This window comes from Diadema setosum, chromosome 10 (genome assembly GCF_964275005.1).
Source record: "Diadema setosum chromosome 10, eeDiaSeto1, whole genome shotgun sequence".
NCBI classification, from domain to species: Eukaryota; Metazoa; Echinodermata; class Echinoidea; order Diadematoida; family Diadematidae; genus Diadema; species Diadema setosum.
In genome coordinates, this window is record NC_092694.1 from 21,188,773 (window position 1) to 21,206,618 (window position 17,846).

General features: G+C 39.9%; 1 protein-coding gene across 2 annotated transcripts in view; it reads left to right on the forward strand.

Annotated features, from left to right (window-relative positions):
• LOC140234066 (uncharacterized) overlaps positions 1-17,846 on the forward strand; it is a 77,541-nt gene that overhangs the window by 6,415 nt on the left and 53,280 nt on the right. For both annotated transcript variants that reach the window (XM_072314144.1, XM_072314145.1), the window contains exons 2-3: positions 6,070-6,198; positions 7,138-7,304. In XM_072314144.1, coding sequence (XP_072170245.1) covers positions 6,070-6,198; positions 7,138-7,304 — 296 coding nt within the window. The remainder of the gene's footprint in view (positions 1-6,069; positions 6,199-7,137; positions 7,305-17,846) is intronic.

Genomic DNA, 17,846 nt, shown 5'->3' on the forward strand with positions numbered 1-17,846 from the left:
TGCCTTCGAATGTGCTGAATCACGGTGACACTATGCGACTCTGATAAATTTAGTAAAATCCAACTATTTATGATGACACCAAAAGGGTAAAATCCATTTTGATTTAAAGATGGCTTTATTCAGCAAAACTGAGATGAAAGTGAGAAAACTTGGGCATTGTTAAGTTCCTCGTATTTTCATAGAAAGTGATACCGGTCACAATCTCAAAGGCAATTTTATGAAGCAATGACGTCATCCTCCACTGAGTATCATCGAGTCTCTCTCAAAGTTCAAAGTTCAAATTTATTTTCATTGCCATCAAATAAACAAAAAAAAATCATAAAATACAATATATAAGCAGAACATATCTGTAATAATGGTAAAAATGTAAATTAACAAAATACATGTGATAAAGAGTAACAAAATGAAGAAAGCGTAATTGTATTTTTTTTTTTGTATACATATGCATCACTCCGACTTCTGCACAAATCTTCACTAAATTCAATTTCTTTGGATTTAATCTCTAAAAAAGAAGACCTTACTAGCAGCCTAATATTTTTCTCTATATATGGTGGAGATACAGATGCTAAATTACCCAGAAGGAAAGCATAATATCATGATTCATTTTATATGCGTATATAAAAAAAGAAGACTTTTCAAGCTTTCAAAGGATGGGCTGCTTTTTACACAAGTAGTTTAATCACGGATATATTATCGCTTCATTATGAACTGCAATATGGATTGATTAAAACAAACAAACAAAAAAAAAACAAGGGAAGAAATTACAAAAGTTGTACTGATTACTTTTTTTTCGGGGGGGGGGAGGAATAAGTTTATACTCTACTACCTAAAAGAAAGACATTTTGATATATTCTTTTTAAATTCGTTTTCAAGTTTTCCAAGGATGGGTTGCTCTAAAGTAGGCCTACTTAGGCCTACATCACGATGATGAGCAACTAAGCATCAATCTTCATTGTTGTAACTTAACCCTCTATGTGGCTTTATTGTTGTACTGCATCATAAGAACCTGCATTATATTATAATGAACGTTATGAGTAATAGTTACGTGTTTGAAGAAGATACATTATGTTTTGTTTTTGTTTTTAATCGTTGCCCCGTTGATGAGTCGTGAGAAAATTATTGACGCGTATATACTGTTGAAAGTGAAAGATACATGCGAGAGATGTGGGATATTGAGTGTTTTGAGGACGCTCTTTGGTGTTCCTGCTATTTTGAATATGAAAATTGGGAAAGAAAAAAAAAGTCATGCAGCTGTCCTGGAGCAAACCACTTCAGCATGACTGTTAGCCTGTATTTCCTTCCTAATTCAAAATCACAGCAAACAGGAGAGCCATCGAAACTCTGACGCTAAAAGAACATGTTGTAACTTTTCCGCGAGTTTATGGTCCACGGAGAGCGATACCACGGGTGTAGAAATGTTTAGCGACGCCGCACTTTATACCATGTATCAAGTTTCTGCCCCTTCAGTAGATTAATATGCGGATTGGATATGGCAAGCAATATTTTGTGGTAGTTTGTATTTATTTCGATGTATGATATCGCCTCAAGGACTTTGAGTTTCTCTCGTATCACTGACATAAAAATGGGTATAATTCCTTGTATGGAAGTCGAAACATATTTTGTAAACTTGGTGAAAAATGTTCCTTGTTAATTGTTAACTTTACAAACGTGCTCACCAAAGCAAAAAAAAAAAATAATAAAGATAAGTAAATGAAATAAAAATACAGCGTAATTCATTATTTTACATGTGATCAGTAAGTGAAGACAACGTCAGTACACTCGGTACTCACACTTGACATACTAATCGTAGATCACCGATGTTCGTTTTGTGCAGTCTACATAGTGTTATCTGTTAGGAAGAAAAGCGAGATGGCGAATTTGAGGATGACTGTTTATTCATCTTGCTGCCATCTTTGGTTTCACCATCATGCACTGCTTTCCAAAATCTCATGTCCGCACTCTCTTAGATTTTCGTTCACTTTGCAAGAGGGGGGGGGGGGGGGGGGGGGGGGGCTTGTCACATCAAATGGACCACAACTCTCGGTGATGAGCTCATGCTATCATTACTCCAGTGTACCACTTCATCGAAAATAATTTGTTTAGAACAGAAACAAACAATAGAAAATTTGAATACCGAAAGGAGAATGCACTTTCATGATGTCTAGAAGAATAGTAAGTGGAACAGGAAACACACCAGTTTTTTTGGTTCAAGTTTGGATCTGGTTGCGATAACATGAGGGTCTACGTTGTCAAACAAGAAAATAAAGAATCAATACAACAAAGTATTGCTTCACATTGCGACAACGGCGCAGCACCAAAGTCGACATCCGGATATCCTTCTGAGTTTTGCCTATCTTGGTGAGGATAGGCAGGACTCCATGCGATACTTCCGAAGATAGACATGAACTTGTTGTCACTCTTGTTGGTCTCCCAGGGAGGAAGGACAGATCCCTCTCCTTTCTAACCTCTTGTCAGACCTGGCTCAGGTTTATTCCACTCCGCGCGACTTGTAGAACGGCCAGGAAAGGAGTGAACGGGCAACCGAGTAGCTGGAATATTTCGCCTCTTAGCCCATTGCCTCGCCATGAGTCTCGAATACAAATTGTACAAGTACTACATGTGTAGTAGAAAGACGCACGTTGTGGAATATAATTTCAGAACAACTAGGGCTTCACTTACCGGCTGCCTAAGCTCAGGTACTACTGCATACAGCTCATAATATATGGGATTATTTTCAGGGCTCTATAACTTGAACGTTCGATCGCCCGCTCGTGCCTCCGTCCCAGGGTCAACGTAGTTTGCAGGCACAAACCCTTGTTGGTCGTAAAGGAGTCTGCGCCAAGACTACTACATGCACCACTTTGGCACTGTCCCATAGGCCCTGTGTTGAAGCTTCTCCCCAGCCCGTGGCCCATAGCATCACGTGACCGTATCCAAGTGGCTATTACCTTCCTCCTTCCTTCTCTCCTCCTATCCCTTCCTTTGAGCATCTCATACACTTCCCGTCACTCGACGATGATCTTGTACTTCCTAGAGAAATCTAATCTACTTCTGAGCAAAGAAATTTGTATTTGCGATTATATTCATACCCGTATTATTGTTTTGACCTATAAGTGTGGGTTGTTGTGTTTTTGGGGGGTTAATTTCCTGTACATAATCTTGCTTTATGCCAGATAAAACATTTAAAAATCAACATTTTCCCTTCTTCCTGGTAACTTTTATCAGTCATCTTGTTCTTTCTGTTTAATCCTTTGTTCTCCTACACATCTTAATAATCATAGCACCCATGCTGCCATGAAAACCGTTCAAACTACCAGAGGATTGACAGATATATGGTGAGATGCCCTGCATTTTCGGCGTCACAACATGCTTATACGTGAGTCTTCACTTTAAGTGCAATACAGCATCAAGAAAGTACACAAAGCTAATGAAAAGAGTGAAAGTGTTTCCTGCCTTCAACCTGGTAACAACCTTGATGAGAGAAAAAAAAAATGTTTTCTTTCAGATCCCGTTTTGAACAATGTAAATCCATCCCGCATGCAAGTAAATGAGGTTGTGTACCTTTCTATCTATCAGTGAAAGCTTGTTGGAAAGTCCTGGTACCTTCACTCGTTAACTCCCATTTACTTGAGGGTTCTCAATACACATGTGCAGTTTTGTTTTTTGTTTTTGTGGAAAATCTTCCAAACCAATATCGTCTTCTCCTCCTTCACCACATACACCCTTCTTCATTTATTTCATCCGGAAGGTTTCTCCAGCAGATGAAAATGACAATGCAATTTGAATCCCCCTAAAATATAATTAAAGGTAAAATGTCACATTTATTCATTAAGTCTGAAGTGTCCCTTTAAACCAGAGAAATTAAGGCTTGTTCTGTGTGAGAACCCAACGTTGCGCTGCATTGAGAGCAATGCCAACACTTTCTCACTTCCTTGAGCTGTGCCGCCCAAAATATGATTTACGGATTTGAGTCATTCATGGTGAGACGGAAGCAGTCAAGAGCAGCAACAAGATATGTTTTGGTTCCTGTTGACTGTACTATGCTTGTCACTTAACCCTTTCATTAACACTGGAACCCATTCTGCATAAGATGTACGTGGTATTTTTACACTGGTTCTGCCAAGAGAGTTAATTGTCGCATCCGTCATAACCGAAACATTCTTGAGAATCGCAAACATATCGTAAATGGGTTCACTGCGGATGGAAATCGATGGCCTGTTTAGGAGTTCAAATTACAAATATAGATGTGCGTACTGTTTGACTAGTCATTCGATGTATAGCCTCTTATACCTAGTAAAATGCAACTGGATGTCGCTTTGAGCAATCAGATAACCCCCTCCACACCACCATCCATAGAGAGTGATTGATAATGTGTACAAAGAATCCATCATTGGTAGCATCAGACCCATCAGCCATTTAAAGTTTGTGATGCTGAACATGTCACTAGTTTCACGAGTCATTCTGACCCCACGTGCCAAATCTATGGGAGGGCGAAATAATGGTAGTGAACTACCATTCTGCAAAATGGGAGAACTTTTGCTTCCTGTGAGGCAAACTTTTTTTTTCCCAGTGAGAGGTCAAAGTCAAATTTTCCCTTTAATTCGATGAGTGGGAGTGGTGAAAAACAGAGATTTGGTGAGTGATTTTTGTGACACCAGTCGAAAAATGTACGGAGGGGGTCCTCGCTAGGAGGTTGTCCTTGAAGGAGGTCTATCCCGTGTTCCACTCTTTGGTCCTTTGCCCATGTTTGGGCATGATGGAGCGTGCCGTTATTTCGTTTTCTTCTTTAGCTTTTTCTTTTTCCTGGGGTTGTATTTGGGCGACCAATGCTTGTTCCTAGCGGCTGCAATACCATCAATAGTGCTTGGTGTCAATTTAGGACACCATGAGGATATACTCTTGTCACCTGGTGTAGGCATCAAAGTTTAGACTGGTGTTTTGGCAGTGTCATCTCTCGCACAAATAGTACAGATTTAATCAACACTTCCACTACCAACAACACCGACATCCTCCTCCTCCTCTTCTCCATCGTCATCATCAGCACCGCTATTTTTCATCTAGGTCTGTCGAAAACAAGAATGGACTGTACTTCCCAAGAAGAAGAAGAAGACGACGAAGAAGAGTATACTGTCTGACACACAACCCAGATCTGGCGAACATTGTACACGACGAAATATATGATCGATCGGCATTTTCAGGACAATCTAGATGTACAATGATCTTTGCATTGTTATCAAACATGATCACCTGCATATACGTGCATATATTATGAAGTTTTAAGAATTTATCAAACCGTGACGTCATCAGATACTGACAGCCGTTTCATTTAAAAAAAAAAAAGTCATTTGTACGTTTTTATGCCTCGGTGCCGAAGAGTGTTGGAAATATTATGTTGTACAGTGATATCTAAGACGACACAATTCATTATTAAAACAAGTTTAGATTCAGACAGTAAAATTTGCGAAAAATGCGGTGACTCTGGATTTACTGAATCTCTGCACACCCTTTGTATCTAGTATTCGCGGTCTTCCGCAGTTATATGGGATGTCGCTTTAATCTCTTCTATTCAATGGCTAAAACTCAAATATTCAGAATTGAATATAGCCTGCTTTCCTTGTAATAAAACTTCCATTTCTCTTCGTTACTTTAGCCTTGCAGGAGGTTTAATTAAATGGATAATTATTTTACATGACGGTGCAGTAAAAAATGCAATGAATCAGTGAAAATCAAAATGAAACCCTTTTCATAAAAAAAAAAAACTCAAAAAAAGTATTCGGTTTGAACATTACTCATGTGAAATAGCCCCGCAAATTTGACGTTACCTGCTTATTGTACAGAAAATTATCAAACTCTGATATTTTTTTTTATTTACATAAAGACATAGACTTCTTCTGTCCTTGTAAATAATGCCCCAATATATACACTACAACATGCATATGTGCCTTGAAAAAAAAGTACTGGAAAAATCAATGTTTCCTATAAAAGTAAACATCAAAGTCTCAAGATTCTCTGCCAAAGGGATATTGCGATAACCAACATTTTGTGCTTTTTCTTCTTTCAATGTCAAAGGTCGCGCTCAAGGTTATCGACAAACGGAAGATTACAAAGTCTTACATCAAGAAGAATCTCACCAGGGAGGCACGCATGATGTCACAATTACAACATCCAAACATTGCTCGTCTCTACGAAACTATTGCGGTAAGTCATTCTTGTCGTGAAGATCTTGCTTGCTGTTGGGTGTTATCTCAACTCACGTTTTCAGTACAAAATGTTATTTTCATTACTTATAATGTCAAAACTGTCGTCATTGTTTTAATTATAGTTAATGAGGTCTGTGGTATGGAGGATGGATACATGGATGGAAGGTCATGGGTTCGAATCCTTTCCGATACAAAGATCCTGGCACCAGATGTTTGTCCAACAATGTCACTCTTGATCCAGGTGTAAGAATGGGGCCTGACATTGCCGAGGGTAGTGAGAATGTTATATGGTTCTATATGATGATGATGATGATGATGGTGATCATAACAATAACAACAATAATAATAATGATGATATAAAATAATAATGATAATAATAAAAATGGTCTTCTTTATCCAGGTTAGCCTCTCTAATATTGTTCTATCAGAGGGCCCTATCTTTTTATCATTACCCTGTAGCGTTATCAGGTACTCATAACCGAATACACATGAGATGATTATAGAGAATAAAAGTTGTAAACGAAGTAGCTATCCTGGACATGGTTATTGCTGTCATGATCATTAGTACTACTATTACTATTATTGTTATCATTATTACCAGTAGGGATGATAGTATTGCTAACAATTTATTATCATTGCTGTTTTATTATTACTGCTGTTATGGACATTATGTTTATCATTATATTAGTCAATTATAATACACGTACAATGTAGTAACATGAATATAATCGTGTCGCCATCGTGATGATCATGATTGTTGAGGACGACTGCATCCAAGCAGACAACAGTATCGTATAATTATATCATAATGATTTTATGATAGCATAAGTATAATCAAAAGCTGAATTTTTGTTTGTTTCTTCATAAATAAAACTGTTATCTTTTCCTTCATAAAGTGAATAAACTATTTCTGTTTTCGACCATTCGCGTGGAGTAGTCGTCATCACTCTACTGCCTGGTCATGGAATTTGTGCCCGGTGGTGACCTCTTGCAGTTCGTTCGGGGTCAGACGGGAGGCAAGCTGAAGGAAGGGATCGCAAGGAAGTTCGTCCGGCAGCTGGTTTCGGCCTTGCACCATATGCACCAACTCGGCATCGTTCACAGGTACGAATGTCCATTTCCGACAGCTCGATTGGTCGAGATGACAATGTAACGCATGCGCACAAATTGATGTCCAGGGACGGGGTGAGGTATCACTGTAGAAAATATGATCAGTGTAATGATCCGTGCCCGGGAAAAGATTATTACGGCGGGTCAGGGAATTTTCGGTTCTCCGAATCAGAGAAGGACGTTAAAAGCTGGGGAAGGACAAACCAACTGACTCGAACTCGCAACACAGGTCATTGCCTCGTCAAAGTCAGTTTCTAGCTGTCTCAAGCCAGTGTGAAGTAAACCTTTCATCCGGGTTGACTTCTGAGCAATCAAGTTGTCAATTACAGCGTGCCGCGACGGTGAGACAAATGGATTGCTCGTAATCGGGAAAGACTAAAACCCAGCAGCATAGTAAACGTCCTTTTCTTGTCTGCGTTCTCCACTCACAATTTGCTACTTCCATCTGGCTATTAGTCATCTTCGTTTTCGACCTTTGTTAGGAAATAATTCCTCTTATCAGCTGGTACTAATCACTTTCTCCCTATAGACTTCCAAAATATCTGTTATGTACCATGGTCTCTCTTTTTTTTTTTTTTTTTGTCACTCCTCTTTTCATCTTGATCGACGACCCTTGTCTGAACTCCCATAATATCTTCATCCTCGTTTACCAAAGTCTACTGCCCTCTTTCATCTCCTACTTCTAATCCCCTACGATCTCTTTCTCCCATCCTCCTATCTTCACCCTCCTCATATTCCCCATCTTCCTCCTAAAGCTCACAGTCGTCCACCCATTCGACTTGTAACGATGTTAACGTTCTCTTTTCCCATTCCTTTATCTTTCTCTTTCCTCGATCCCTCCTTCCTCCTCGCCATCTTCTCCATCTTCCTCTTGACTTCCTCCTTTATTTTCTCCTTTTCCATCTCTTCCTCCTCTTCCTTCTCTTCCTCCAATCCTCTCCCTCCTCCTCCTCCTCCTCCTCCTCCTCCTCCACCTCCTCCGCCACCACCACCTCCTCCTTCTCTTCCTCCTCCCCTTCCTCCTCCTCCTCCTCTTCCTCTTCCTCCTCCTCTTCCACCACTTCCTCCACCACCACCTCCTTCTCCTCCTCCTACTCCTCTTCCTCCTCATCTTCCACCTTCTCCTCCTCCTCCTCCTTCTCCTCCTCCCCTTCCTCCTCCTCCACCTCCTCCACCTCCTCCACCTCCTCCTCCTTTTCCTCCTCCTCCTCCTCCTCCTCCTCTCCGCTGCTACCTCAGAGGGCGTCGAACGGACACATGCGGTTATTACACTGCCCCATTCCGCTCTAAATCAAAACTGAAATTTGTCCTGTCCACTCGTTCCGCATGTCATCGCCCAGGTCTCCGCCTTTACTTATCTTCTTACGTCCAAATATCAGCAAGCAATATAGTGTAGAGCCGACAAAGGCATTCCACTTTAGCATTGCGTGGGGGCTTGAGGAAGCTTTCACGAGGACGGACCAATATTTCTTCATTATTTGATCGTATAACCCTTCGGTATTTGAAGGTTTGTTTATGAAATTGTTGGCCGGAATATTGAGCCGGATGCGAAGTAAGGTATATTTACTGACCTTTTGTGAGAACAGAAACATGTTGAAAAACAGCTGCTTCACAGCGACCGTCCACCACTCCCCAGAAAGACCAATGTTGGGAGCTCGGCGAGGAATGAACTTAAAAGCACGCTCACCAATATTCGATTAACGTCAACAACACTTTTAAGAAAAGGCAGGGAAGCGAGGGAAAGAATCATACAATCACAATAAAATAACATCTCCTATTCTTTTAAAGAGGAAATCCACCCCAAAAATGAATAAACTTCAAAGGAAAGAGAAAAGTGTTCCCTACAGAACGATACAGAAATGACAAAAAAAAATCGGATAAGAAATGAGGAAGATATGACATTTTGAAATTTCACACTTTTTCGGAAAATATTTCTTGACCAGTCCTTATGAATATTCAACTGAGCGAGATGATGATATCATACCCTCAAAATTTTTGAAATACGTCATATATGAAAATTGGAAAAATTGTTATTTTTAGCTAATACAAGTAAGAGCATGTTCCCATTCTAAGTTAACACTTGTTCCTCTTTTAGTTTGGGTGCTTTTAACATGTTTAAGGCAAGTTTTGTATTCATGCAGTTGAAATATGAGATTTTTGTAATTTCTGTATACGAAATTGATTAGAAGTTATGACAGCATGACATCATCAACTTACTAATTTGAATATCCATAACAACTGGTCAAGAAGTGTCTTCCTAAAAATTGTGAAATTTCGGAATGTCATATCTCCCTTATTTCTATCCCATTTTGATCATTTTTTTTGCACTGTTCTGCAAGGAAATTTTTTCTTCTTCTTATGAAATTGATAAAATTTTGGGGTAGATTTCTTCTTTAAGCTCCTTCCCGTCGGATGATTCAGTAAAAAATCTTATTTTTTGATGACTGTTGAATGAGAAAACAAAAATCCCGTCTCCTCTGACTGACCCCGACACTAACACCTCCTATTCTTTTTTCCTCTTTCGTATAGATCTGTATATTCTGTCGGTAGATCAAACATAGTATTAAGCCGGATTTTGATATATATCAGGGATGCGATGGAGATATTGCAGAGTGGAAAGAAATATCTCACTTGCTCGAACTACATGAACGACAGAAAAACTCTGTTAGAGTGCTCCTATAGAAGGATAAATCCTTGGCGATTGGACTAAAATGTTAAAGGGATTGATAGTTTTGGTGGAGATGAGGATTGAACTTGCTCTTTGCAAGATACTGTACCAAAAAACCACATGACTATGAAATAGTACAGAACATACCATTCTAAGAGGAATTCAAAGTTTATTTGATGAAAAATCGGTTTTGGAAAGACTGGGATATCCAAAAACAAAGTAAGACAAAGCGATCGCAATAAAAGGTGGGTCCCACCTTTTATTAGGATTGCTCTGTTTTGGATATGTCGGTCATTTCAAAACCAATGTTCATCAAATAAACGTTGAATTTCTTTAGGAATTATATATTCATTCATATTCCATAAGAGGCTTCTCATTATCTCACCAAAAATGTTAGAAACCTAAAGTTGGTCTCAACCAAAACTTTCGGATCCCTTTAAAAGTGCACTTCCACTCTAGAGAGAAGAGAACAACAGAAGTCTTTTTTTTTCAAAAAAATTACAGAAAACATAAACAGATAAATGAGTAATTAAGGAAAACAAAAGCTTCCCCTATACCAACATTATACCTGAAATCAGGTTAAAAGGTAATTGGTAGCATTCGAAAGTCGGGTCGAAAGTCAATTGTTTTTCATCCTTGAGATAACATGATTGCAGCATAGATATCAGTTTTTGTGCTTGTTTGTTTATAGTTGTTTGTAAATGCAGCCATGCAAAAGCGATCAAGATTAATAAAAGCTTGATATATCGAAGTCGTTCGCCACGACCGCAATTTATTGGCAGAAAATGAAAGACATCCGCTACATGCAATCGCGTTTTAATGACTTTCCCTATCCTGTTGTCGTTAAACTTTGAAAGTTTGGCAACAGATTCGTCTCAGTTCCAGACTCTATGACAGAATGTTTAAGATCAAAATAATGCAACAAGTAATGTCTGTAGTGGAAATTTCATATTTTTGCCTTTCATGGCACTTGATTTCTTATCCATAATTCGTTTCAAGACTTTTTGCATTTCTCTTACATCTTTAGTCTTATGACATTAATTATTGCCTGGAGAAGTGGCCTCTCTCACTGGCTTCATTAAAATATCATACGAGCCACCACAGGAAATTAGTTATGAGTTTTGGTTTATAACGAAAAAAAAAGAAGAAAAGATTACCATTCTCAATTCCATAACGTACAGGAAAAGATACAAATATTAATTTCTACTGAAAGTACCAGAAGGTGTTCTACTTAACTCAAATTCATGCGAAGTGCCTGGAAGGAAGTGTAGTGTCTTTACGTACAACATATTTTCGTCAACTGCATTTCAAGTTTATTACGTCGCTGTAGCTGTGGACAGACCGAGTTTTGAGAACACTGTTTCATCTGCTGAACGCATTTAGCTGCAAACTCCTCAAAAGTCTTCAAAGGTAGAGGCCATAGTGCTAAAACAAGTTCAACAATAATTTGAATATAACAATACTACTGAAAGGACGATAGCCGAGTGCGATGTCGGTGTCATTCCAGCAAGTTGAGGCGTGAGATTCACGCTTCCCGTGTTCGAGCATGGAGCATGGAGCCCCATGGTCACAGGATGAGTGTTGAAAAAAAAACAAAGACGCCCTCTTTTGATCAGGTGTTACGATCAATACATTCTGGCGACCTACACATCTCCCGTAGATATCCCGTGTACCCGAAACCTTGTCTGTCTTGTATTAGTTACGCGATTTTTTTTTTTTTTTTTTGTCATTGTTGTAGTGGTGTCTCTTTAGGATGTGTCAATGATTAAGTTGTTAATTCCGAAAACTGAGAGGTTCTTGTTACTGTAGTAACCACCATATCAATGCAATGCTCATAGAAAAGGGTTTGATGCAAGCGACACTAAATAAACGTAGTCATATAGAGATTCCTAGCACCTGTCATTTCGAATGTTCACAGGTAGATAAACATGACATAACTATTGTTATGCGACGATGTCGTCGCACTATCTGGTCGCTGAGCCTTGCAAACTCCAAATCCTATGCTTTCTCTGCACATTCCATGTTGTTTTGCTAAATCTCTCGTCGGACTTGAATTACGGGACTGAAAAACAATCATTCTGGAGACAATACGTACTCCAGTTCGCGTCTCGTTGATGCCCATACAGTGCCTCGCGTTGTGGGAGGTTCGCTATCCACCCTAACCGCAAATGGCAAAAGTGGAAACAAACAATCTATCCATGTGTTAGCAAACAATGATGTCAGGTTCCTGTCCAAATGCAGCTGTTGGATATGGCGTCTGAAAACATAAAATTTCAAAAATAGAGTAAAGATACACGGCGGGGCAAATGTACTGCTTACTGCTGCCTCCAGCTAGTCTGGGCCAATATAGGGTGTGCGTAGAATGATTTGCAGATGTCAGAGACATAAAGGCTACGAACACCATCCTTATACAACTGTATCAAAGAATCATGAGGCAGAAAGAATGTTTCTATTGTAGATTTTGCTTAACATGCTTAATGAACAAATAGTAAGCATGTATGACTTATTCACAACTCAGTGACGTCATTCAAAGTTTCGCTCTAAGCATGGCTAGTGGATACAATTAATCTATTGAATCTTTACTCCCATCTCGATGAATATTCATACCTGAAACGTCAATTTTTCATACCATCAATCAATCTCGAACTTATGTCTTACATTCCAAGATTGATTTGGGGTCATCCCACGAGACCGACACCAAAAACGAGTCATACGGCCCACGACTTCGACATTGAATAAAGGTCTGTGTGTCATACAGCCCACAAGTCATACATCCCATGAGTTCGACACTAGGCAATGAGGTCCTTGAATCCGACACTAGGCAAACAAGGGCCACGATTTCGACACTAAACAAACAAGGCCTACAAATTCGACATTAGGCAAACGAAGCCCACGAGTTCGACACGAATATATACAAAAATCGTTATCTACCGAGAAAACATCATAAGCACTGCCGTAAATGACACCCTTAGATATATCATTAATGTTGCACCGTGTTCAAATGTTGTCTGAAAGTCATTCAAAAGAGAGGAAGAGAAGGGGGAAAAGGTTTCCTTTTTTTTCAACGCCTGTGAATACAGGGAATGAAATACAAGCGAACAGTGACACAAGCAGCACTGCCGTTGGAATTGTTAACGTTGTTTGAGGCAGCGGCAGGTGCTCCGATTAAAAGCATCTAGTAAACTAATGCCTAATGTTCTCTTTCAATTCAATTGCGACGAATGATAGAACGAAACGTGCATGGTGTGGTTTGCACACCAGTTGTAAATAATCCCCTCTAGTGAAATAAAGCAGACACTTTATAGCATAGACACGTTCGTGTGTGGACATCACGCTTTCAAACAAAGTGAATAGCAGTTTATTGTCGGTATTAATTCGATATCTACAACTCAGGCAGCCATGCTAAAGCTGCTGCATTGCTCGACTAAAAGAAATTTTTCCTCCTCATCAGTCACGATGAATGAAATCTGTCATGGGCTTTTCAACCATCACGTTTGATTAAAACAATGACACGCTTATTTCAACCCTGATTCGTGATGGAAAGCGAAAGAAAATGTACATTTTGTGCAAGAATTAACATATCTCGCAGGTTTCTGTAAGTAGAAATCTCCTCATTCTTACATTTACCCATCTTTCACTGAAAGGATGGAAAAGAATTTATTTCGTAAAGGCTTTCTGAGGAGAAGAATTTTGTTTGGATGAATTTCCTGGCATATTTAAATGTTTGTACCAAGGAGACACGTACACTCCTTGGTTATGTTGATGATTATTGATCTTACTCTTTTTTTTATTCTTTCTCTTTCTTTCTTTATACTTATCTACCTATCTAATCAAGTATTGATGTATCAATATATCTGTATCTGTCTATCTATACCTAGCTATCTATGTACCCATCTATTTATTTATCTGTCTATCTATCTATCCATCCATCCATCTATCTATCTATCCATCTATCTATCTATCTATCTATCGATTGATCAATTTATCTACCTCTGAGCACATTATGATTATACAGAAGAGTGTTTTGTTTCAGTGTAAATTTGGTTTGATGTTCATCCGTCATAAGTGCTATACGTGGGCGTAGCCATGCGTTTTTAACCCTCAACCCTCGTGTACCAAGTTAATGTTCTAAAATCTTGCATTGAACTTACTGCTCACCAGGGGCCGACATCACCTTTGTTGTTTTTCTTTGTTTTCCTCTTTTTTGTGAGACGGGGCGGTGATGGAGAGAATTCCCACTATCAAACGACTATAGCCAGCACGAATGAAAATGTGCAGCCCATGCACGAGCTGCCTTGGTTATGGTCATTTCACGTCAAGAATCTCTTGAATGATTCTTGGTATGGCAAACTGGGTGGCGCGTTCTTACTTTCAAGCTACATTATCATCTCAGTTTCCCCATCGCTTTTCTTCTTGTGTCCATGTCCTCTATATGTCCTCCCCCCTCTCTGTCTCCTCTTCCTCCTCCTCCTCTTCCTTCTCCTCCTTTTCTTCTTTTTCCTCCTCCTCCTCTTCTTCTTCCTCCTCCTCCTCTTCTTCTTCCTCCTCTTCCTCCTCCTCCTCTTCTTCCTCCTCTTCCTCCTCTTTTTCTTCCTCCTCCTCTTCTTCTTCCTCCTCCTTCTCCTCTTCCTCCTCCTCTTCTTCCTCCACTTCCGCCTCTTCCTCTTCCTCTTCTTTCTCCCTCTCCTCCTCCTCCTCCACTTCTTCTTCCTCCTCTTCTTCTTCTTCCTCCTCCTCCTCTTCCTCCTCCTCTTCTTCTTCTTCCTCCTCCACCTCTTCTTCCTCCTCTTCTTCTTCCTCCTCCTCCTCTTCTTCTTCCTCCTCCTCCTCTTCTTCCTCCCTCTCCTCCTCATCCTTTCAAGCTACATTATCATCTCGGTTTCCCCATCGCTTTTCTTCTTGTGTCCATGTCCTCTATGTCCTCCCCCCCCCCCCCCTCTCTCTCTCCTCTTCCTCCTCCTCTTCTTCTTCCTCCTCCTCCTCCTCCTCTTCCTCCCCCTCTTCTTCTTCCTCCTCCGCCTCTTCTTCCTCCTCCTCCTCTTCTTCTTCTTCCTCATCTTCCTCATCTTCCTCCTGCTTCTCCACCTCCTTTTCTTCCTCTTCGTCCTTCTCCTCCTCCTACCCCTCTTTCTTTTCTTTTTTCTCGTAATAATGCTTCTCTGGGTTCTGCATTCTGCTTCTGTTTATTGAAAATTATCTCCCTCTCTGTTTTAATCTATATCTCTCTACTTATATTTCTATCTGTCTCTATTAATATTTCTGTTCTACATTCGTTTATCTTGATTATGAAATATAAAGTGCAATAATGTGCATCTCCAGTACTAATCTATTAAAATTAAGCGCAAGCAAAATTCAAATCAAAATACGTACGTATCTTCGTTCTTGCCGTTTAATCTGAGGCGAAAAAAATAGCCAAAATCCTGGAATTTCAGTAGGTAACTTTGATCTAAGCATATGAGTATGAATTTGTAATTTGTTCTATTTTCATTCCTCTGACTAATGCTGACATTTGAAAAGATCTGAAAAATATGACTCATGCCGACCCCTACGAGCATAGTATGATCCCCTTGTATGATGTCTTTGGATAAGTCTGTACCGCGCGTTCAACAGAGGGGGCCCTCCATTCGATCAGGATTTTAGAATATTCTTTTATCGCTGACTTTATTGACAACTCGAGGGATATTATTTTCTTGGAAGTAAATCTTTGTGAAGGAATGTTATGCTTTGCGGGATTAGTTTTGCCCCCCCCCCCCCATCTCTCTCTGTCGTCGAGGGGTGTGTCAACGGAAAACAACGTTCGAAAACTACCAATAACCAGGGGCTTAGTTTCTGTTTTGACATTACATCTTATTTTATGATTTTGCTACCACCCAAGTGAAATGTCCAAAGCAATCAATCCTTTATCGTTGTCTGTTTGTTCGTTTGTGGTTTATCTTTCCCATTTCAAGTATGATTCCTTGAAGTAAAAACACCAACAAATTTTTTGCTTTAGCTTCTCGATACTCGCTCTGAGGTTGTTTTCACTTCTTTTCCTCCTTCTTCTCCTTCTCCGTCCTTTTTCTTCGTATTCGATATTTCATCGCTCTTTTCTTTTTCTGTTCCTCCTCCCTTCTTCCAACTTTACGCTCAGCCTCGTTCCTTCTCCTTATGATCCAAGTATAGGAAATGCTGATGAGTGGTAGGAAGAAAGTCGGTGACAAATGGTACTGGTATGAATGCAGAGGGATATTCGCTGCTTGTACTCTCAATTTATGTCATCCTGTTGCAATTATTAAGCCAAAATGTATAAATGGTGGTAGAAAAGCTTGTCTTGGCTGCCAGACTGTGAACTTCAGAGTGTGTGTGCGGGTGAGAGGGGGAGAGGGGAGGATAAAATTAGACACACAGAGAGACAGACATATATAGATAGATAGAGATGGAGAGATAGACAGACAGACGGACAGACAGACAGACAGACAGAATGAAATAAGAGGATATCGTGGTAATGTCAAGGTTTTGGAGTCACGGTGCGATTGCTTCTTGATTTGAAAAAAAAAAAAGAAGTAAAGGGAAGGAGGGTAAAGAAAATCATCGCGCCCCCTGTGGTCGGCTGACGACAGGAAAATTGCTGGCTTGTCAGTCACTTGTGATAAGCAGCCGTCAATCAACCGTCAAAGCGTCTAGATTTATGTCATCGAATGACTCCGTCGCTCCGCGTTGGCGGCGCACGCAGTATCCATAGCAACGGGACGATGGAGCTCTTCAAGAAATACATCATGCTGTTGGCAAGGGAAGGCGATTTATATATCACCTCATGTTCCGAATCAGATGAAGGGATCTCGTGTATGATATAACATTTCTCCTGGCTGCGCAGAAGGTCGTAACGCGCTCGACCTCTCTGTGTTGACATGGGCTTAAATGACCTAGAAAAAGGCATCCCACTCGTCAAGAGATAACCGCATTTTGCCCTGTGAACTCTCACTCATTTCGGAGTCACAGAAAATGACATGTGTCTGCTCTCAAAATATTGTCCAGTATTTCCCCTGGATTGTATTTGATGGTTTGACGTCTTCTTGCGGGGATATTACGTTTCCTTTCCATCTCGCCTTTTAGCGGCATTTGATCTGCTATCTCTCTATCTCCCCCTTATTGCTTTTCCTCTGAGAATAGATTTCATATTCGGTCTATCAGTTTTAAAATTATGTGTCTAAAAACATTGTTCTTTTCAGCCGTTAAACCGTAATTACCATCACAACAATCCATCTTGTCGTATATAAGGAGCTATAGTTGTTGTTCAATGGTAAGACCATGGGGTTTATGGTTCGAGTAACATGGCTGCACCTGTTGTGCTCCGAGGCAAGACACTGTATACTCATTTACTAGCCCTTCGGAAAGGATACCACTCTCGTGGTTTCTTGCTTATGAGCATTTACTGTTTCCTTCTCGGTCATGTACAACAAATACATTTATATCATATCAAAATGAACATTCAAAATCAATGTTGTCCCTCTTAATTGCTCCTCCTATCATGGTTTGGGTGTCATATTTTGATAAAAATACCAGCTTTGTTGTACAGTATTCATTATTGCTCCAGTGCTATCAAAACTGTTATCATACTCATATTCTATATTCGTGTTCTTGACACTTAAGATCAGTCTTTCAGTGCTGTTGCTCGTACAGTTTATGGCCATATTTGCAGCTTTGGCCAGCACGATACTACCTAATGAATATACGTGCCAACTTTCGTACTTTTGGATTGGACTTCTTATTCTTACAACTTGTAAGACGGGGAGGGCGTCATGAGCACCTGCAGAGGCACAGACTAAATGATATGGATAGCATAGTTTGCATAGTATCTCATGCTTGACGGACAATCAAACATTCATCTC